Here is a 16,183-nt window from a genome sequence, read left to right as displayed (position 1 = left end):
AGCAGAGGCACAGTGCTAAATGGAGTCCAGCGTGGGGTCAAATAAAGTTCAGATGTTTTCAACTTTTGAGTCTCAGCGCAGCCAATAAAGAAACAGTATCTCTTAGTGCAAGTAAAGGTTTCTAAACACAAAGATCTGTGTGATAAATAATGTATATAAATACTCTCATTAAATTTCTTCCATTATAATTTAAAACAGCAGTTTCTATATATAACAAATATATATAACAGATTCTATACAGAAAGCATATGAAGAAAAAGCATCAGTTTAACATTTTAACAGAGAACTTCAGACTGTATTTATTTTTTTTTTTTTACTGCACAGCAAGGTTAGAGTAAAGTTTATCCATCAGGAGTTGCATTTTGCAGGTTGAAGCAGATACAGCAAGCAATACAACACAGCAATACAACACAGTTTAAACACAACACACACACACACACACACACATGCTGTATTTCCCATATTTCTATTATACAGGGCTGCAGTTTCATTAATTTATGTGCTTTTTACTTTAAGAAGAACTTTTGTTGTAGTAAAACATGATAAAAAGTACTTTCCTTTGATGAATAGCATACCTCCATTCTCCCACAGCTTAGATAGATAGATAGATACTTTATTGATCCCGAAGGAAATTTAGCAGCCAGTAGCAGTTACACAACACAGTCGAAACAAACAGTACACAGTAGAAACAAACAATAAGTATTATAAAATAAAATAAAAGAGCACAGTGAGGAATATAAGACTCTAAACTATAAAATTATAAACTGAGACTTAAAAATATATACATAAATATATAAATACAAAAAAACTATACAAAGTGTGAAAGTAAGCTTTCCAAAATCCAGAAATTAACAGTTTGTCCAAAAACCCTTCAGACTGGGTGACAGGGGGCATAATTTTATCCAGGCTCAAAGTAGCTCCACACCTCCTTGATAGAATCTGGAGAGCCCTGACATTTAAAACGAGCCTTTAATACATTAAAAAGTGCACAAGAAGCTTATTAAAAATCAGTGTTTACATCCTATAACACAAGCTGAACAGAAAATAACATATACATATATATACATAGACTCCTCATAGCCTGCCTCCTGGCACCAGCAGCTGTGTTATGCGGAGTCTATGTATATATATATATATATATATATATGTCTGTTATTTTCAGTTCAGTAATGGCTTGAGTTTTATTTTGCTGGGAGCTGAAGCTCGCAATTTATCGGGGCAAATTATGCCCCGTGTCTCCCAGTCTGAAGGGTGTTTGGACATGAAATGTGCAAGGCCTTTAGTCCAGCTATGCACATCCTAACCAATTGCAGAGCTTGCTTGGGGGTATTTGCCTGGATACCAAACGGAAGATGAGGTTAATTGGACAGTTTTTCATTCCGAATATTAGGATTTGAATCCAAAATAATGGGACAATATATTTCTACAATAATGGAAAATCCTGAGGCAAAACTGAGGCATGTTTAAATAAAAAAATAATGTAAGATCCTCTTTGAAGGAAAACTCAAACACTTTTTCTTTGCTGTCTCTCTGTGTCTGTCGGTATGTCTGGCTTGTGTCAGTACGTGTTATCCGCTCCTCAGCCGCTCGGCTGCCAGGCCCGCTGCCATATTGCTGCAAAAACCTTTATTGGTTTTATGAGTGGGGTTAAAATGACTATCTGGAGATGGGCCATGAGAAGATTTAATTATTAATGTGGCAATAAAGCAATCTGCCGCTCTGTCTCTGAAGTCCGCGGTTTTGTTAGCACAGATTAGCCTCCTCATTATACAAACGAGGGAAGTGGGGGGAGATTATAAAACGTGATCTGATGCGAAGCGATGGCCTGTGATTTTTATAGCGGTTTGATGTCAGGCCGATCATTTTGATTGGACGGGGGGTATCGGTGACAGCTGGCTCGCCTCTGGGTGCAGGTAGGAGACGGACGCAGTGACAGGAGAAAGCGTCGGTCCAGCTGCGTCTGTACGAGCATGAGGGGAAGAGGGGGAGAAACAGGGGGAGAGAGAGCGATGGCGGTGTCAGCCTAAAGTCGGGTCCTCGCTCTTGGCATGCCCGGTGTGTCTTTGGAGTCTTTGTGAAGAGCCCTGTCCCTGTCTTTCAGCCAGACTGCGGCACACAAACATTTTTCCGCCGGCCTGCCATTCCTACTTAACACCCTCCATCAAGCCTGCTCTCACAGTGATTGGCAGTGCAGGAGGCAGCATTAGCATTTTCAGTGCCTGCTAGCCGAGGCTAACCGAAGGTGATCCAGTAGAGTGTGGCTGGAATTAACAATGCTGTGCTCCTCTCTATCTGTTTTCAGGTGTCTCTCTACTCTCTCCTTCTCTTTCCTCCTTGTCCAATTCTTTCTTCTCCCTACAACGTAAAGCAGGGGTCGGCAATAGGCGGCCCATGATCCAGAAGTGGCCCACAAGCATTAAACATCTGGCCTGTGAGGTTGTCTGAACTATAATGAATGATAATGGGAAAAAAAATTAAACAATGCTTCTCTGGCGAGTTTTTGTTTACATTCCTCCCCTGTCTCTCTCTGTCGCGCTCAGCGTAGTTTCCACCCGCTCTCGTTTTTGGCCTGTTCTTGGGCTCCCTATCTACTTATGAGGATAGTTTGGTCTATAAGGAAAGTATCTGGCCTGCAGCCAAACTTAATTATGTACAAAAATCAAGCATAAGATTACACAGTTTGGAAACACCTGGTTTTAGATCACAATAGTTGAATGTCCTGATAGACAGTTCTGGTGGAAACAGGAGAGTTGAGGTGCACATTGAATTCTGTCGTGATTTGATCAGCCGTGGTTTTATGTTTTTTGGATACAATCCGGATTAGCACCCGAACATCCCTTTCAGACAGCTTCCTCTTACAGTGTCCACAGTTAATCCTGTTGGATGTGGTTGGTCCTTCTATGTGGTATGCTGACATTACCCTGGATACCGTGGCTCTTGATACATCAACCCCTGTATGACTTGTTCAGCCCTACTGAGCATATACAGTGCCATGCAAAAGTATTTGGCCCCCTTGAACCTTTCAAGCTTTTGCCACATTTCAGGCTCCAAATATAAAGATATGAAATTGTTATTATTTTTGTGAAGAGTCAAGAACAAGTGGAACAAAAAATATTGGATATTTTAAACTTAGTTTTAGAAAAAAAAAAATAGTTGGGCGTGCGATATTATTTGGCTCCCTTGCTTTGTAGTTTGTAGTACCGCCTTTTGCTGAGATTACAGCTGCAAGTCGCTTGGGGTGTGTCTCTATCACATTTTTGCACATTGAGAGACTGAAATTTTTGCCCATTCTTCGTTGCAAAACAGCTGAAGCTCAGTGAGGTTGGATGGAGAGTGTTTGTGAACAGCAGTTTTCAGCTCTTTACAGCCCTACTGAGCATGTTTGAGCACTTTCTAATAGAACACTGAGTGAACACTGAGTGTTTAAAAACTCCAGCAGCACTGCTGTATCTGATCCACTCGTACACAAACACTCTTCATACACCACCACCATGCCAATCATAATGACCCACCACCCAAATATTAATAGCTAATAGTAGCTGCTCTGTGTTGGTCTATCCTGTGGGGTCGTGAGCATTGAAGAACAGGTTGTAAAGAAGAGGATAATGTATTCGGAGGAACAGGAAACAGATACACTTGGCTTCTTACCTCTTTTATCGTTTTCTCTCTTCCCATTTCCATTTTTCTTGCTCTGTTTCCTCTCTGCTTTTTTTTTTTTTTTTTTTTACACTTATCTTCTCTCTCTCGTTTTGTCAGTTTTCTCTTTCTATCTCTCTTATGCACTGACTCTCTCTCTCTCTTGTTATCCCTTTCTTTTTTGCTTTAATCTTTCTTTATCCTGTATTCTTTTTCTCTTACTCTTTATTTTGTCGCCTCTATACAGAGGTCTCTTGTTTTACCGCTTTTTCTCCAGTTTTACCTCTTTTTCTTTCTGCTCTCTGTGTATAAAGCATGTTTGCTCATTTTTCCTCGCTCTGTAGCATAGTCCTTTCCATTAATGATCAATATTAATTATCTCTGATGTATAAAAAAAGCTCTATTCACTATACAGTGTGCTACATCGCCATTGAACAGTATCTAAAAGAAACAGTATCTAAAAAATAGTGTTGAATTTTAAACGCACTGTACCACTCTCTTTTCTCACTCTCCATGTTTGTGATCTTAAATCTACATGATGTTTAACCTACTGGTTTTCACAGTACACTGGCCTGTAATTAAGATAAAAACGCTATTCTAATACTTAATAAAATTCTTTGGCTATTCGTGCTTGAAGCTTTTAAACATTGCTCATTTGTTTTTTTTTTTGTTTGTTTTTTTAATGGTGTAATTGAATACATTTAATGAATAATTTCACGCATTTAACCTTGAATGCTTAAAAGCATCTTATCTTTGTCTCTTTATCTCCTCTCATATATTATTTTTTATCTCTCTCAAATGATCTCACTATATTTGAACACCCTATATAGTGAATTAATTCAGTTATTTTGCATGTTGTACCTGTTGCTTATGTATGTATTACTTGCCTAGTCCTTGTAGAGAAGTATTGCCAAACCTATTGGCACCATTCATATTGAGCTGTAGAGCAGTGGAACCATGTTCTCTGAATGATGGAGCTCCATCTAGTTCCTTCAGGGATGCTGAGTTGGTTAGTTAGGGATGATGAAAAGCCCTTGGACTTGTTAGAACACAGTGGACCAACACCAGCAGATGACATGTCTCTCCAAACCATCACTGATTGTGGAAACTTCACACTAGACCTCAAGCAGTTTGGACTGTGTGTCTCTCCACTTTGACTCTGGTCTCTTGATTTCCAAATGAAATGTAAAATTTACTGATGATCAGTGATGGTTTGGAGAGACACGTCATCTGCTGGTGTTGATCCACTGTGTTTTATTATCTAGTCTAAACTCAATGCAGTTTTGTTTTCCCACAAAATCTTACAGCACTTCATGCTTCCCTCTGCTACTGACAACTTTTATGGAGATGCAGATTTCATTTTCCAGCAGGACTTGGCACACTGCTTACATAGTACTATCATAAAACGTTGGCCACAATAACGATGATATCACGATACTGTAATTCTTTGACACTTGATATATCAAGTCAATTCTCTGACACATCTGTCTTACTAAATATAAAATTCTCCTAAATAATCAAATACCAGAAAATATGGGTTTATTTGTGTCAGTTTCATTAAATTTGACAACCAATCTTTGTCTGTGGAATAAAAAAGCAGTAACTTTAGTGAGTCAATTTGTCTATCGATACTTGATGCCACATGTCAATAGTGTATTGCAAATTAAAATTATTCAATATAGACAATATCAGTTTTTTTTATTCATGTATTGATTCATCCCTAATATTTAATATTTAAAACTACCTACCTTCTACCTTTTCTCTCTTGCACTCTCATCTATGTATATCTAACTTTCACTTACTGGTACTTTTTCTTTCACTCTTTCTCTCTCACTCTCTCTCTCCATCTCATTCTGTCTTTCTTCCTCACTCAATCTCTCTCTCTCTCTCTCTCTCTCTCTCTCTCAATTCAATTTAATTCTCCCTTTGTCTCTCTCTCTCTCTGTCTGTGTCCTTCTCTTTGTCTCTCTCTGTCTGTGTCCTTCTCTCTGTCTCTCTCTCTGTCCTCTCTCTCTCTGTCCTTCTCTCTGTTCCTGTCCTTTCTTATTCACTCTCTCTATCTTTCCCTTTTGCTTGCTTTCTGTCTCTCTCACCCTCGTGATCTCTCTCTTTGTCTATCTCCCTCTTTCTCTCACACACACACACTCTCTCTCTCTCTCTTTCTCTCTGTTTCTATCTCTCTCTCTGTCTCTCTCTCTCTCTCTCTCTGTATCGTTTATTTTCTCTCTAAATGGTAATGAAGGCAGATGCACGATGTTGGAGTGTAGATTGGCAGAGTACACTGTCTGAATTTTCTCACTTTTGATGGGTCCAGCTTGTGTCATGACCAAACATTGGACTCTTGCTTATTTTCTGAGACCTTAAATGGTTCGATCTTCTTGTTTCCTCTGAAAAACATTTGGCGGTCTGCTCCAAAACGAGAAAAAAGCCCTGTTTAGAGCTGCCAAGAAACTCTATCTCTTCACTGGAACGGTTCATTTGAGCCTTAAAACATCCTCTTCCCCATTTCCCTGAGAAATGGCTGGCGGGGAATTGAACGCAGCGTCTCCAGAAGCGATGCTCGTTCTCTTGTGCATTTGGGTCACATTGTATTTCATTGTAAAAATGGCATTATCATTTTCTGCCCCATCGCCAGTGCTCGCTGGTGTATCTCCGGGGAGCGCGGATAGAGCCCGTCTCGCCTCCGCTACCAGCAGCAACCACACGGGAACATCAGCCATTATTATGTGATGGCGGGGAGATAATTCACCCTGGCATTATCTGCAGCCCCCCTATCGGGGCGTACAAAGGGAGCAGTGTGAATGCAGATAAGATGTCATTGGCTTGCTGATGTATGGATAAGCGGGCTTGGGCGAGCCGGGCCCGGAGTCATCAGCCGCACGCCACAGTCACGCCCTCATCGTTTACAAATGGCCGCTGCCAGAATCGTCAGTTTTTCCTCTGGAAGCACTGAAGCTTGTTAATTCACTTTAACCTCTTTAAGTCTGTAATCCTGGCTGGAGGATGCTCTACAGCAGTGTTTCACAGTCCTGATCCTGCACTAACCCTCTTCTGCACAGTAGAGCTCTGGCTGTTCGCTTACTGGTTGGATTTGGTGCTTTAGAGCATGAGAAATAGCAAGATGTCAGACGCTGTACTTTTAATTTACAGTATTTAGTAGGGGTGGGAATCGATTACTATCTCACGATTCGATTCGATTCCGATTTTGGGGGCCACGATTCGATTCAAAATCGATTTTTGATTCAAAACGATTTGAATTATAAATATTTCTGCTTCTGGCTTATGAATCGTATTGAAAAAAAACCCTCCATAATATACACTGGTCCTGGAGCAAGTAATGTGTTACAAAAACAATAAAATGTGCAGGAATGTGGGTCCTCAGTGACAGAGGAATCACTGGGATATCACAATGACGTTAATGAACAATAAATAAATAATAAATAACACTGCTTTATTACCAGGCTACTAGCGGTGGTGTGTAGGTGACGCTGCTGGGCTGATGTGATGATAGCAGTGGAGCGCTAAAGTTCAGGAGCAGCTGCTGATTAACTAGTTAATTTAAGGTCGTTGTATTTCTTCAGAAAGGGGGCAGGAGGTGGAGAAATTAATTCATATTGTCCATTCCTTAATTCCTCTGTGATGAGGAGCTGAAATTAGCTCTGATTAGCTTATTGTTATTTTTCCGTTCCGCCTTAAATGCTGCAGCCCGCTGCCACCTGTAGCGTTATTTAAGGTGGAACTGGAAAGTTAGCTAGTTAGCTAGCTAACAGTTACTGAAACTAACTACTAGCGATCTTTTTTATGCTTGTTATGAAGCATTCTGCCATAAAACATTGAAACTACACGTTAATCTAAGGTAATATAGTGCTTGTTCTGCCATCTTACCGGTGATTCTCAAACACCTACGCTCTGTGTGTGTCTGGAAGATCTCCAAAGGGACAAGCGCTATCCCCAGGGTTGCCAGGTCCAACAAAAATACCCAGCCCAAAATCAGTCTAAAACCCGCCCCTCAGAATCGATTTTGGGACATTTTAAATCGATTCTGAATCGTAGTAAATGAGAATCAAGATTCTTATGTGAATCGATTTTTTGGCACACCTCTAGTATTTAGACTCACAACAAAGATGTAGAGAGATGGGCAGTGATCTGAGATGCCAAAAGTCCTGGGATTTATGTACTCTTTTACATAGTAAAGTATGTAAATCAAACATGAATTCCCTTCGAGCCCTTATCACCTTCGAGTCTCAAGGTGACCTTCAGAGGTTACACAGGTCACTGAAGGCATGTGCTGTTAAAGGTCCTGCAGGAGTCTTTCATGTCTGATTAGGGCTGCACGATATTGGATAAAATTTACATTGCAAATGTTCTTTTTTCGATGATATATAACACAATATTAAACAATGCAGGGCCCATGATGTCACCAGCCCTGCCCCCACCTGCGTGCCATCTCTTGTGCGGACCGATCAAGAGCTGAGTCAGTGTCGAGCACTAAAAAAACGAGAAAAACAGCAAAACAACAGTAATCGGCCCTTTAATCAGGCATTCAAATGGCTTTTTAAAAGGTAAATAAGAACGTTTTTCTGGGATTGAAGCGTGAACTGGAAATATCTGCACTGCAAAACTGTGCTGGACTGAGGTGCATAGCTTTCAACACGTGCCCACGTATACAAGCATGTGCCTAACCATGTGGATGGAGGCCATACGGTTACCTCGTATACCTCGGGTACCTCTACTTTACAGATAGTGGGTTTCAGATGGACGAGGCCTTCCGTTTCTGAATAGCTGTTGTGCAGCCATTTAATATTTATCGATCATACTAAAGCAGCACCACCACCACAACAGTGTACAGAGCAGTGGGTGGTAATGATCGGCCCCAACCAGGGGTGTTAATTTACCCATTCAGAGGGGAAAAAAAAGCCTTGTTATATGCCTTCCAGAGACAGCGGGCATCACATGTTGTAATTCTTTTGTAATAAAACTCACTCACAAGCTTACATTGCTTTCACTCTGTTGGTGTTTTCAGAAATATTTTTATTTGGTTTTCCAAAGGCACCCTAAAGACATTTATGTATTTTAATTAGGCACAAGTTGTGATACACATACAAAGAAAGACACAAATACCAAAGGGAACAGAGGGAAAAAAACACAATAAGACATTGTAACAAACAATGTTATGTACTATTTAATAACAAAAACTAAAAAACACATTCCTCTGGTTTCTGTTTTATTTGTTTCCTCAATGTTATGTTCCTCTTATAGTGCAAATAAACTATTTATTTATTTTTTATTTTTTTGTAACTCAATGTGTCAACTGTTGATGTTGCTGTGACCCAAGTTTTTCAAATTCAAATCCCTGATTGGCTGCTTTCCATCAGTAACTGGAATCCATAAGGGAAGAATTGACCATGCTTCCTCTGGGTATTTCTAGTGATAGGGGGAATTATAAATGGGAATTGTGTAATATCTCCAAATATTTTCACAATCATTCATATAATAATTAAATGAAACAAGCCATTTACCCAATAAAATTAAGTACAGTTTTACTGTCCCAACCCCTTTTTGTGAACCCACCCCCAAGTGGTTGGAAATTCAGTTTTGCTATGACTGTAACTTAAATATGAATGAAATTCATATTCATGAATTTCATATTCATAATTTCAAATTATGACTTTTCCACTGGTCACTGTGACAACAAAAGCAGAACCGCCTCTAATTCACTTTTTTAACCTTGATCGCTGCTGACTAAGCCCTGTATGTGTATGTGTTTTTATTTAATAGTTTAGTTAGGAATATAATGAGCCCAGAGACACTGTTCCCTTTATTACACATCACTGAAACATCGTTATACTGAAGCTGTTGCTTTAAGCTAAAATGCTGCATAATGTTGCTAAAACAATCATTTTACACACCTTTACAACTTCTCTTTACACTTAAATAAATGAAATAGGATTTTAGTCACTCTTACCTCTATTTCGTGCTGATCAGGGCTGCACAATATAGAATTTCAGCTTTGATATGGCAATGTATACATGGCCTATAGTCACATCACAGTAAGTGCAATGTTTTTGCCATTTTAAAAAACATTAAAAAAAAACATTTTAATTTATTGCTGTATACAAAGAAAATTCATACTGTTTTCATTATACATGACATCATATTTTACCAGATTTGATTATATGTGCCCATTACCATTTGTTTTACTCTACTTATTGATACACAGATTGATTCATTTTTTTATATAATCAGATGTTGTATGATGTACTTGAACATTCCTAATTTTCTTAGTGTTACAACATATAATACTGCATCTAAAAAAAAATAGAATAATCATTGAAAAGTTACTTTATTTAAGCATTTATTTATTTTATTGTTGACTATCTTGGCTTACAGCCAATAAAAAACCCCTATTGGTACCTATGGCAGTGTGGGCAGTGTGCCAAATCCTGCTGGAAAATGAAATCCGCATATTTATAAAAGTGTTTTTTTTTTTTTTTTTAATCTTGCAGCCCTTGTATTGATTGGCTTTTATGTATTTCCTATTGATCACATAGAAGTTCAGACTGAAGCAATGCTTATAGCTTTAAAGTACAAACTGCTACAGGTTGAGCTAATCTGGTACAAAATTAATAGGAACTTTAGGTTTTAGGCAAGAAAACATAATTTTGAAGTTTATGCACTTTACAACCAACATTAAACGTTTCATTTTATTAAATTTTATTTTATTTTATTTGCAACAAAACATCTGCATTTGATTCCAATAAGAGAAGATTCTTTAAAGAACATACAAACATGAAAAAGCGTAGAGGTTCTGTTTTTTTGTTTGTTTGTTTGTTTTTGCCTGAAACGGTTTAACCATTAAAGGTCATACATCATTATTTTTTTCATACACAGCTTTTTGAACACAGTCATTTTTTATTCACAGTTTTGAGTGAAGAGTTCTGTATATATGCAGGTCAGGAGAACCCCGGGGAGCAGGACTAGGAACCACTGCATTAGAGTCTGTGTGCTGCTGTATATGAGGTTACTAAATATGGATGCAGTATTGAGGAAAATGCAAAAAAAAAAAGCTTTCTGTTGCATAAATTTGCATATATAGCAGTGCAGTGGTAAGTAGCCCATCGCCTCCAGTGACTGAGAACTGACGATGCTGTCTCTCTGACAGGTGGCCCAGGCAGATGGCCTCGTCCAATGGCCTGTGCCGTTACGGCGCCCGCATCGACTGCTGCTGGGGCTGGACGCGGCGCTCCTGGGGACACTGCCAGCGTGAGTAACCACTGCTACTGCGGGAAACCAGGGCTCCGGGGCCGGCTTACAGGGGCTTTCACTACTCTCTCAAGCTCTCACAACTCTCAGCACTCTCTCAGCACATACTTAACCCTCACACCCCTCACACTGACCACACAGCAAGACACTGAACTCAGTACGGTGTAGGTCACAAACCAGCTAGCTATCTGATCATTTACCTCTGATCAGTTTAAACACTCAATACTGTTCCATTTACTAGATTTAATAGCAGCATTAATTAAAGGCATTAATACTGTTTTTTTAATATTTAAATTAAACCCCATAAGAAGGAAAAGTTGGGACACTATAGAAAAAAAACGCAGTAAAAAAACAGTGTTTCTTACATTTACTATGAATTATTATTATTTTTTGATTACAGACAGTATGAACCCCAGATATTTCACATTCTGTCTGGTCAGCTTTATTTTATTAGTCAATATGCAGTACCAGTCAAAAGTTTGGGGACACCTGATTATTTAATGCGTTTCCTCTCTTTTTATGATTTTTAAATTGTAAATTTAATATAGGCTTCGTTAAAGCTATACAGGAACACATGCAGAATTATTTAATAAACAAAAACTGTTAAAAAAAACTATTAAGTGTAGCCACAGTTTCCTTTGTTTTTTTCATTATTTAAAATGTTCTGCATTGTATGTTGATACTAAAGTCATCCAACTATAAAGAAAAACATATGAAATATTTTAGTAAACAATAAAAAAAAAGTGTTAAACCAGAATGTTTAATATTTCAATTCTTCAAATGGCAGCTTTGCACATTTTGGCATTTTCTGAGGTAGTAATCTGGAGTGGCTTTCAGGTTAAGGCTGCCAGATGTTTGAGGATACATAACTTTTCAAATATGTTTTTATTAACGCCAGTGAGAAATTTGCATATTGCAGTAGTCCAACGTACAGTATTAGTCAAATGTTTGGACACACCTTAAATTCAGTGTTTTTTCACAATTAATAAAATCTGCATTGTAGATTAATATTATAAAGAAAAATATGGAATTATTTTGTGTTTTATATTTTAGATTCTTCAAAGTAGCACCTCGTGCTTAGATAGAGACAGTTTTGCACATATTGGCTGGATTTTCTCAGTCAGCTTTATGAGGTAGAGTCATCTGGAATTCAGGCTTTCAGTTAACAGCTGTGCTGAAATTAGCAAGAGTTAATTACTTGATTTTTTTTTGTCTCTTAATGTGTTTGAGAGCATCAGTTGTAAAGTTGTGAAGAGGTAGAGTTACAGGTATACAGTGAATAGCTCTATTAGAGTAATGTTCTAATCCATATGGCAAGAGCTGCTCAACTAAGTAAAAAAAAAATGACTTTTAGAAATGAAGGTCAGTCAACCTTATGATGAAACTTGCTCTCATCAGGACTGCCCCAGGAAAAGGAAGACCAAGAATTCTATCTGTTGCACAGGATGAATTTTAATAAATGATTTACAGAGTATTTAGGTTTAACACTTTTTTTTTTAAAGTTACTACGTGATACCTTATGTGTTCCTTCATAGTCTGGATGACTTCAGTATTCATTTACAATGTAGAAAAATACAAATAAAACAAATAAAAGAATAAAAACATTGAATTAGAAGATGTCCCAACTTGCCACTGTCTATCACTTTACTTTTAAGCTCTTCAAATTCCTATATGAAGCTGAACAGCTGAGATTATAAAATTAATATTATGCCTACTGGCATTAGATATACATACATAATTAAAAAAGTATTATTACTTTAAAATACATTTTTAATGCTTATGAAGTGTTATAAAGCCCATATATATTTTAATGTACCCATCAAAATTGTTGGTTAATTCTGAGAATGTTCAAATCCATTCAAATCCATAATCCCCACTGCATGTAATGAGCTGGTGCCTTTGTGTTGGGTTAGATTGAACTTATACAAACATTACAACACCCTGACAAAAACTGAAATATACTTTATTAACTGTCCAAAAACACACCAGATACAGGATACACCTGCTATACACCTACTGTACTTTCAGCTCAGGGAGGACGGCTGCTAATAAGCTTATTTCGGGTCGTACTGTGGCAAGAAATGGTATTGACTTCCTTTATTTTTGTGGCTTGTTAAAATTTGGGAAACAGGAGGAATAAAAAGCACTCTGCTTCCAAAATATTCTGCAGAAAATGATCCCCAGAAGCCTGCACTGCTGATTAAAGTGAGCTCTCCGTCACTGAGGGGCTCCAGAATGAATGTGCAATCATTGGACGTGTCCAAAGAGCTGCGCTACTCATGAGCTCCTCTTATGTCCTACTCAAAGTGATGAGCTCTCTAATGCAGAGGGGAAAAGCAGCAGATTTATCTCCTCTCTCACAGGTTTTTTTTTTATTTTATTTTTTTTTATTTTAACTTTCCTCGCGTAGATGAATTAGTTTTATCAAATTTATCGAGCATTCAGGAGATGGGCCACCAGCACTTGCACTAAAACCATTAGCACGCTTCATTTGTCTGTTGCCATATGCTCTGCGCAGATGCAGTTATTATAAAAAAAAAATAAAAAAAATAAAGCTGTAGAGACGTGGCATTTATTCCTACCTAAATATTTAGTCTTATCACCGGATGGAAATAGCCTTGCACTTGTTGTAATTTGCGCCGGGGGAGGATATTATTAGCGAGCTGAACGTGTCCGGCAGCCTGACAAATGAACGCTGCTCCTGCATGGCTTGTGCGCATGATCGTCCAGCTGTTGCTCTGGCCGCTGAAGCGCGCTGCGTCTGGGGGTTTTGTTCTTTTGCTGATCAGAGGGGGGGAAGCTCATCTCCATCATTAACTCCTGCAGCTGGAACTAATAGCTTACGCACTTCTCTAACCCCGTGGTGTCTCACATGCCAGATCTATGAGATGCAGCTCTTTGTTATCTCGTTTAGATCATCTGCCGCCTGTCACATTATCACAGGTGGGGCAGTATGTAAATAAGCATGGGCGCATCACTGTGATTATCTGTTGGGATGAGTGAGAATGAATGAGTGAGTGAGTGAGTGTGCACACGTCTCTTACATTTCATTTAAAAAGAGGCCTGAAAATTGTTTTTTTTTTAAATACAGTATTAAAGAGTTTAGTTATATATATATAATAACAGGTTTCGTACGGTCATGAAAAAACTGGAAAAGTAATGGAATTTGAAAATAGCAATTTCCAGGCCTGGATGAGTTTTGAAAAAAAAAAAATAGAAATACTCAGAAAGTTTAGAAAAAATCATGAAAATTTGGTCTACAAATCTTTTGTTTCAGTTTATCGTCGGAGAAAATCTATTTTCAGTAATTTAGTCTCTACACAATGGAGCTCTCAGGATCGGACCCACATTTTATTATACAAGATTGCATGTCAGATTCATTCTAGGCCTACTTTAATCAATCTCGTTTATAGTTTTAGTTGGTTTTTGGTTTTATTGTCCATGTCTGCACTGTTTTAAAAATTGTACAGTTATGAAAATGTGCTTTAAATTCATAAAAAAAATAATGGAAATGTATTGGTTTAAAAGTGTATGAACCCTGTAATAAAGATGCAATGACTAATAGTTAGTCAAAGGTAGTCATATATAGTCATAATAGACAATCAAATTAAATGGCTAATAATTTGATGGTTGATTAGTTGGTGATGTAAACACATTAGTTTTTTGTGTGCTAACCAGAGTCCAGAGTTCAGGACGCACGTGAACCGCAAATGAACTGAAAAGGTTTAATCAAAACAGTATAGTCATTATACAGTTTTATTGCCGCTGTTTTTATTTAATAATTTATGAAGAATTTCCTAGTCATAATCCCCTTAATCTCAACACAGAGCTGCAGTGAAAACATAGAGACTAAGCAGCTGCCTATCATTTCAATAGTGTTAGATAGTGCTGGGAGATTTTCACAATTCATTTGATTCATTCGAATTACAGTTTTAATGCGATTTTTAAAAATAGAATATTCACAATTTTACACACAGACATAGACATTTTATCCATTTTATTTTTTTACAGGTAAACCTAGTTTTGAACCATTAGTTTTTTAGTAGGGAGGAAAAATGTATTATAATCGAAAATAAGATTTTCTTTTTTAGGTCATAATCGTGCAGCACTGAGTATGATGATATAACGGTACAATGTGTAAACACTGAGCCACGAGAGACATAAAAATAGCACGTATAGTGTGTGACTGGAGAGCACAGTTATATTAGTGTGAGGTGTGGGAGTCTCATATAGACACGTGAGAGCATTAAGTGGAAAAACTGAGAAATCATCAAATAAGTAAACCTGAAACCTCAGACCGATAGACTGAGGCTCCACTGGTAGCTTTTATTATTTTGTTGTATTTTACAACTCCTACATAGCACATATTTTGTTTTATACATTGATAGAAAAATATATATATTGTATTGGAATGTGTCTTTTATATTAGCAGAAAACTTTATTAAATTAGTTCATATTTGAAGGTATTCAATTTGTGTTAAATTTTAGTTTGCTGCGTAAACTACATTTAAGGACTGACCGCTAATGTGTGGGGGCTCTGAGTGGTAAAGCGGATTAAGGCACTGCCTCTATGATCGCTGGTTTGAATCCTGATCATGCAGCTTGCCATTAGCTGCCGGAGCCCAGAGAGAGCACAATTGACTTTGCTCTCTCTTGGGGGGCAGATAGCATTTTTTTCAGCACAGGGCGTCTGTGCGCTGATGTATCAGAACCGAGTCGTTGCGCTTTCCTCCAAGAGGCGGTCGCTGACTTCACATGTATCAGAGGCATGTGCTAGTCTTTACCCTCCTGGTGTGTTGGGGCATCACTAGTGATAGGTGGAGCCCTAATGAGGTTGGGTAATTGGCCTTGAAAATTGGGGAAAATTAGAAAATAGAATAAAAATTAAAAATAAAATGTGTATAAAATATATGTGATGGCTTGACTACCAGATTTTGCCATCTATCCTCTTTTTGATTCCACCACCAGGATGACGTAGATACATAAAAGAACATAAAAACACCTTCCATCCATTAAAAATCCAGACAGTTCTATAGTGCAGGACTAGACTACATCTTCAGGTTATTCGAGTATCACAGCAGCTTCCTGATAAAAGCTCAGTGGTTCACAGATCTCAGCATGTCCCCGCAGAGTGTGGAGCACATGTCCAGGCAAAGCCATCACGGACAGAGTGTACCCAATCAGGTCTGGCAAGAATGCAATCAGGGGATCATTAACTTGGTCAGTGGTAATTGAAAGTGGTCTGAGGAGAGGGGAGGGATGGGGCGAGGGTGAGCGGGAGACA

General features: G+C 38.2%; 1 protein-coding gene across 4 annotated transcripts in view; it reads left to right on the top strand.

Annotated features, from left to right (window-relative positions):
- npnta (nephronectin a) overlaps positions 1 to 16,183 on the top strand; it is a 128,272-nt gene that overhangs the window by 16,478 nt on the left and 95,611 nt on the right. For all 4 annotated transcript variants that reach the window (XM_007234302.4, XM_022684514.2, XM_022684515.2 and 1 more), the window contains exon 2: positions 10,799 to 10,899. In XM_007234302.4, the coding sequence (XP_007234364.3) occupies positions 10,799 to 10,899 (101 nt within the window). The remainder of the gene's footprint in view (positions 1 to 10,798; positions 10,900 to 16,183) is intronic.

The sequence above is a fragment of the Astyanax mexicanus genome, chromosome 7 (assembly GCF_023375975.1).
Source record: "Astyanax mexicanus isolate ESR-SI-001 chromosome 7, AstMex3_surface, whole genome shotgun sequence".
NCBI classification, from domain to species: Eukaryota; Metazoa; Chordata; class Actinopteri; order Characiformes; family Acestrorhamphidae; genus Astyanax; species Astyanax mexicanus.
This window is presented reverse-complemented; position numbering and strand designations above follow the sequence as displayed.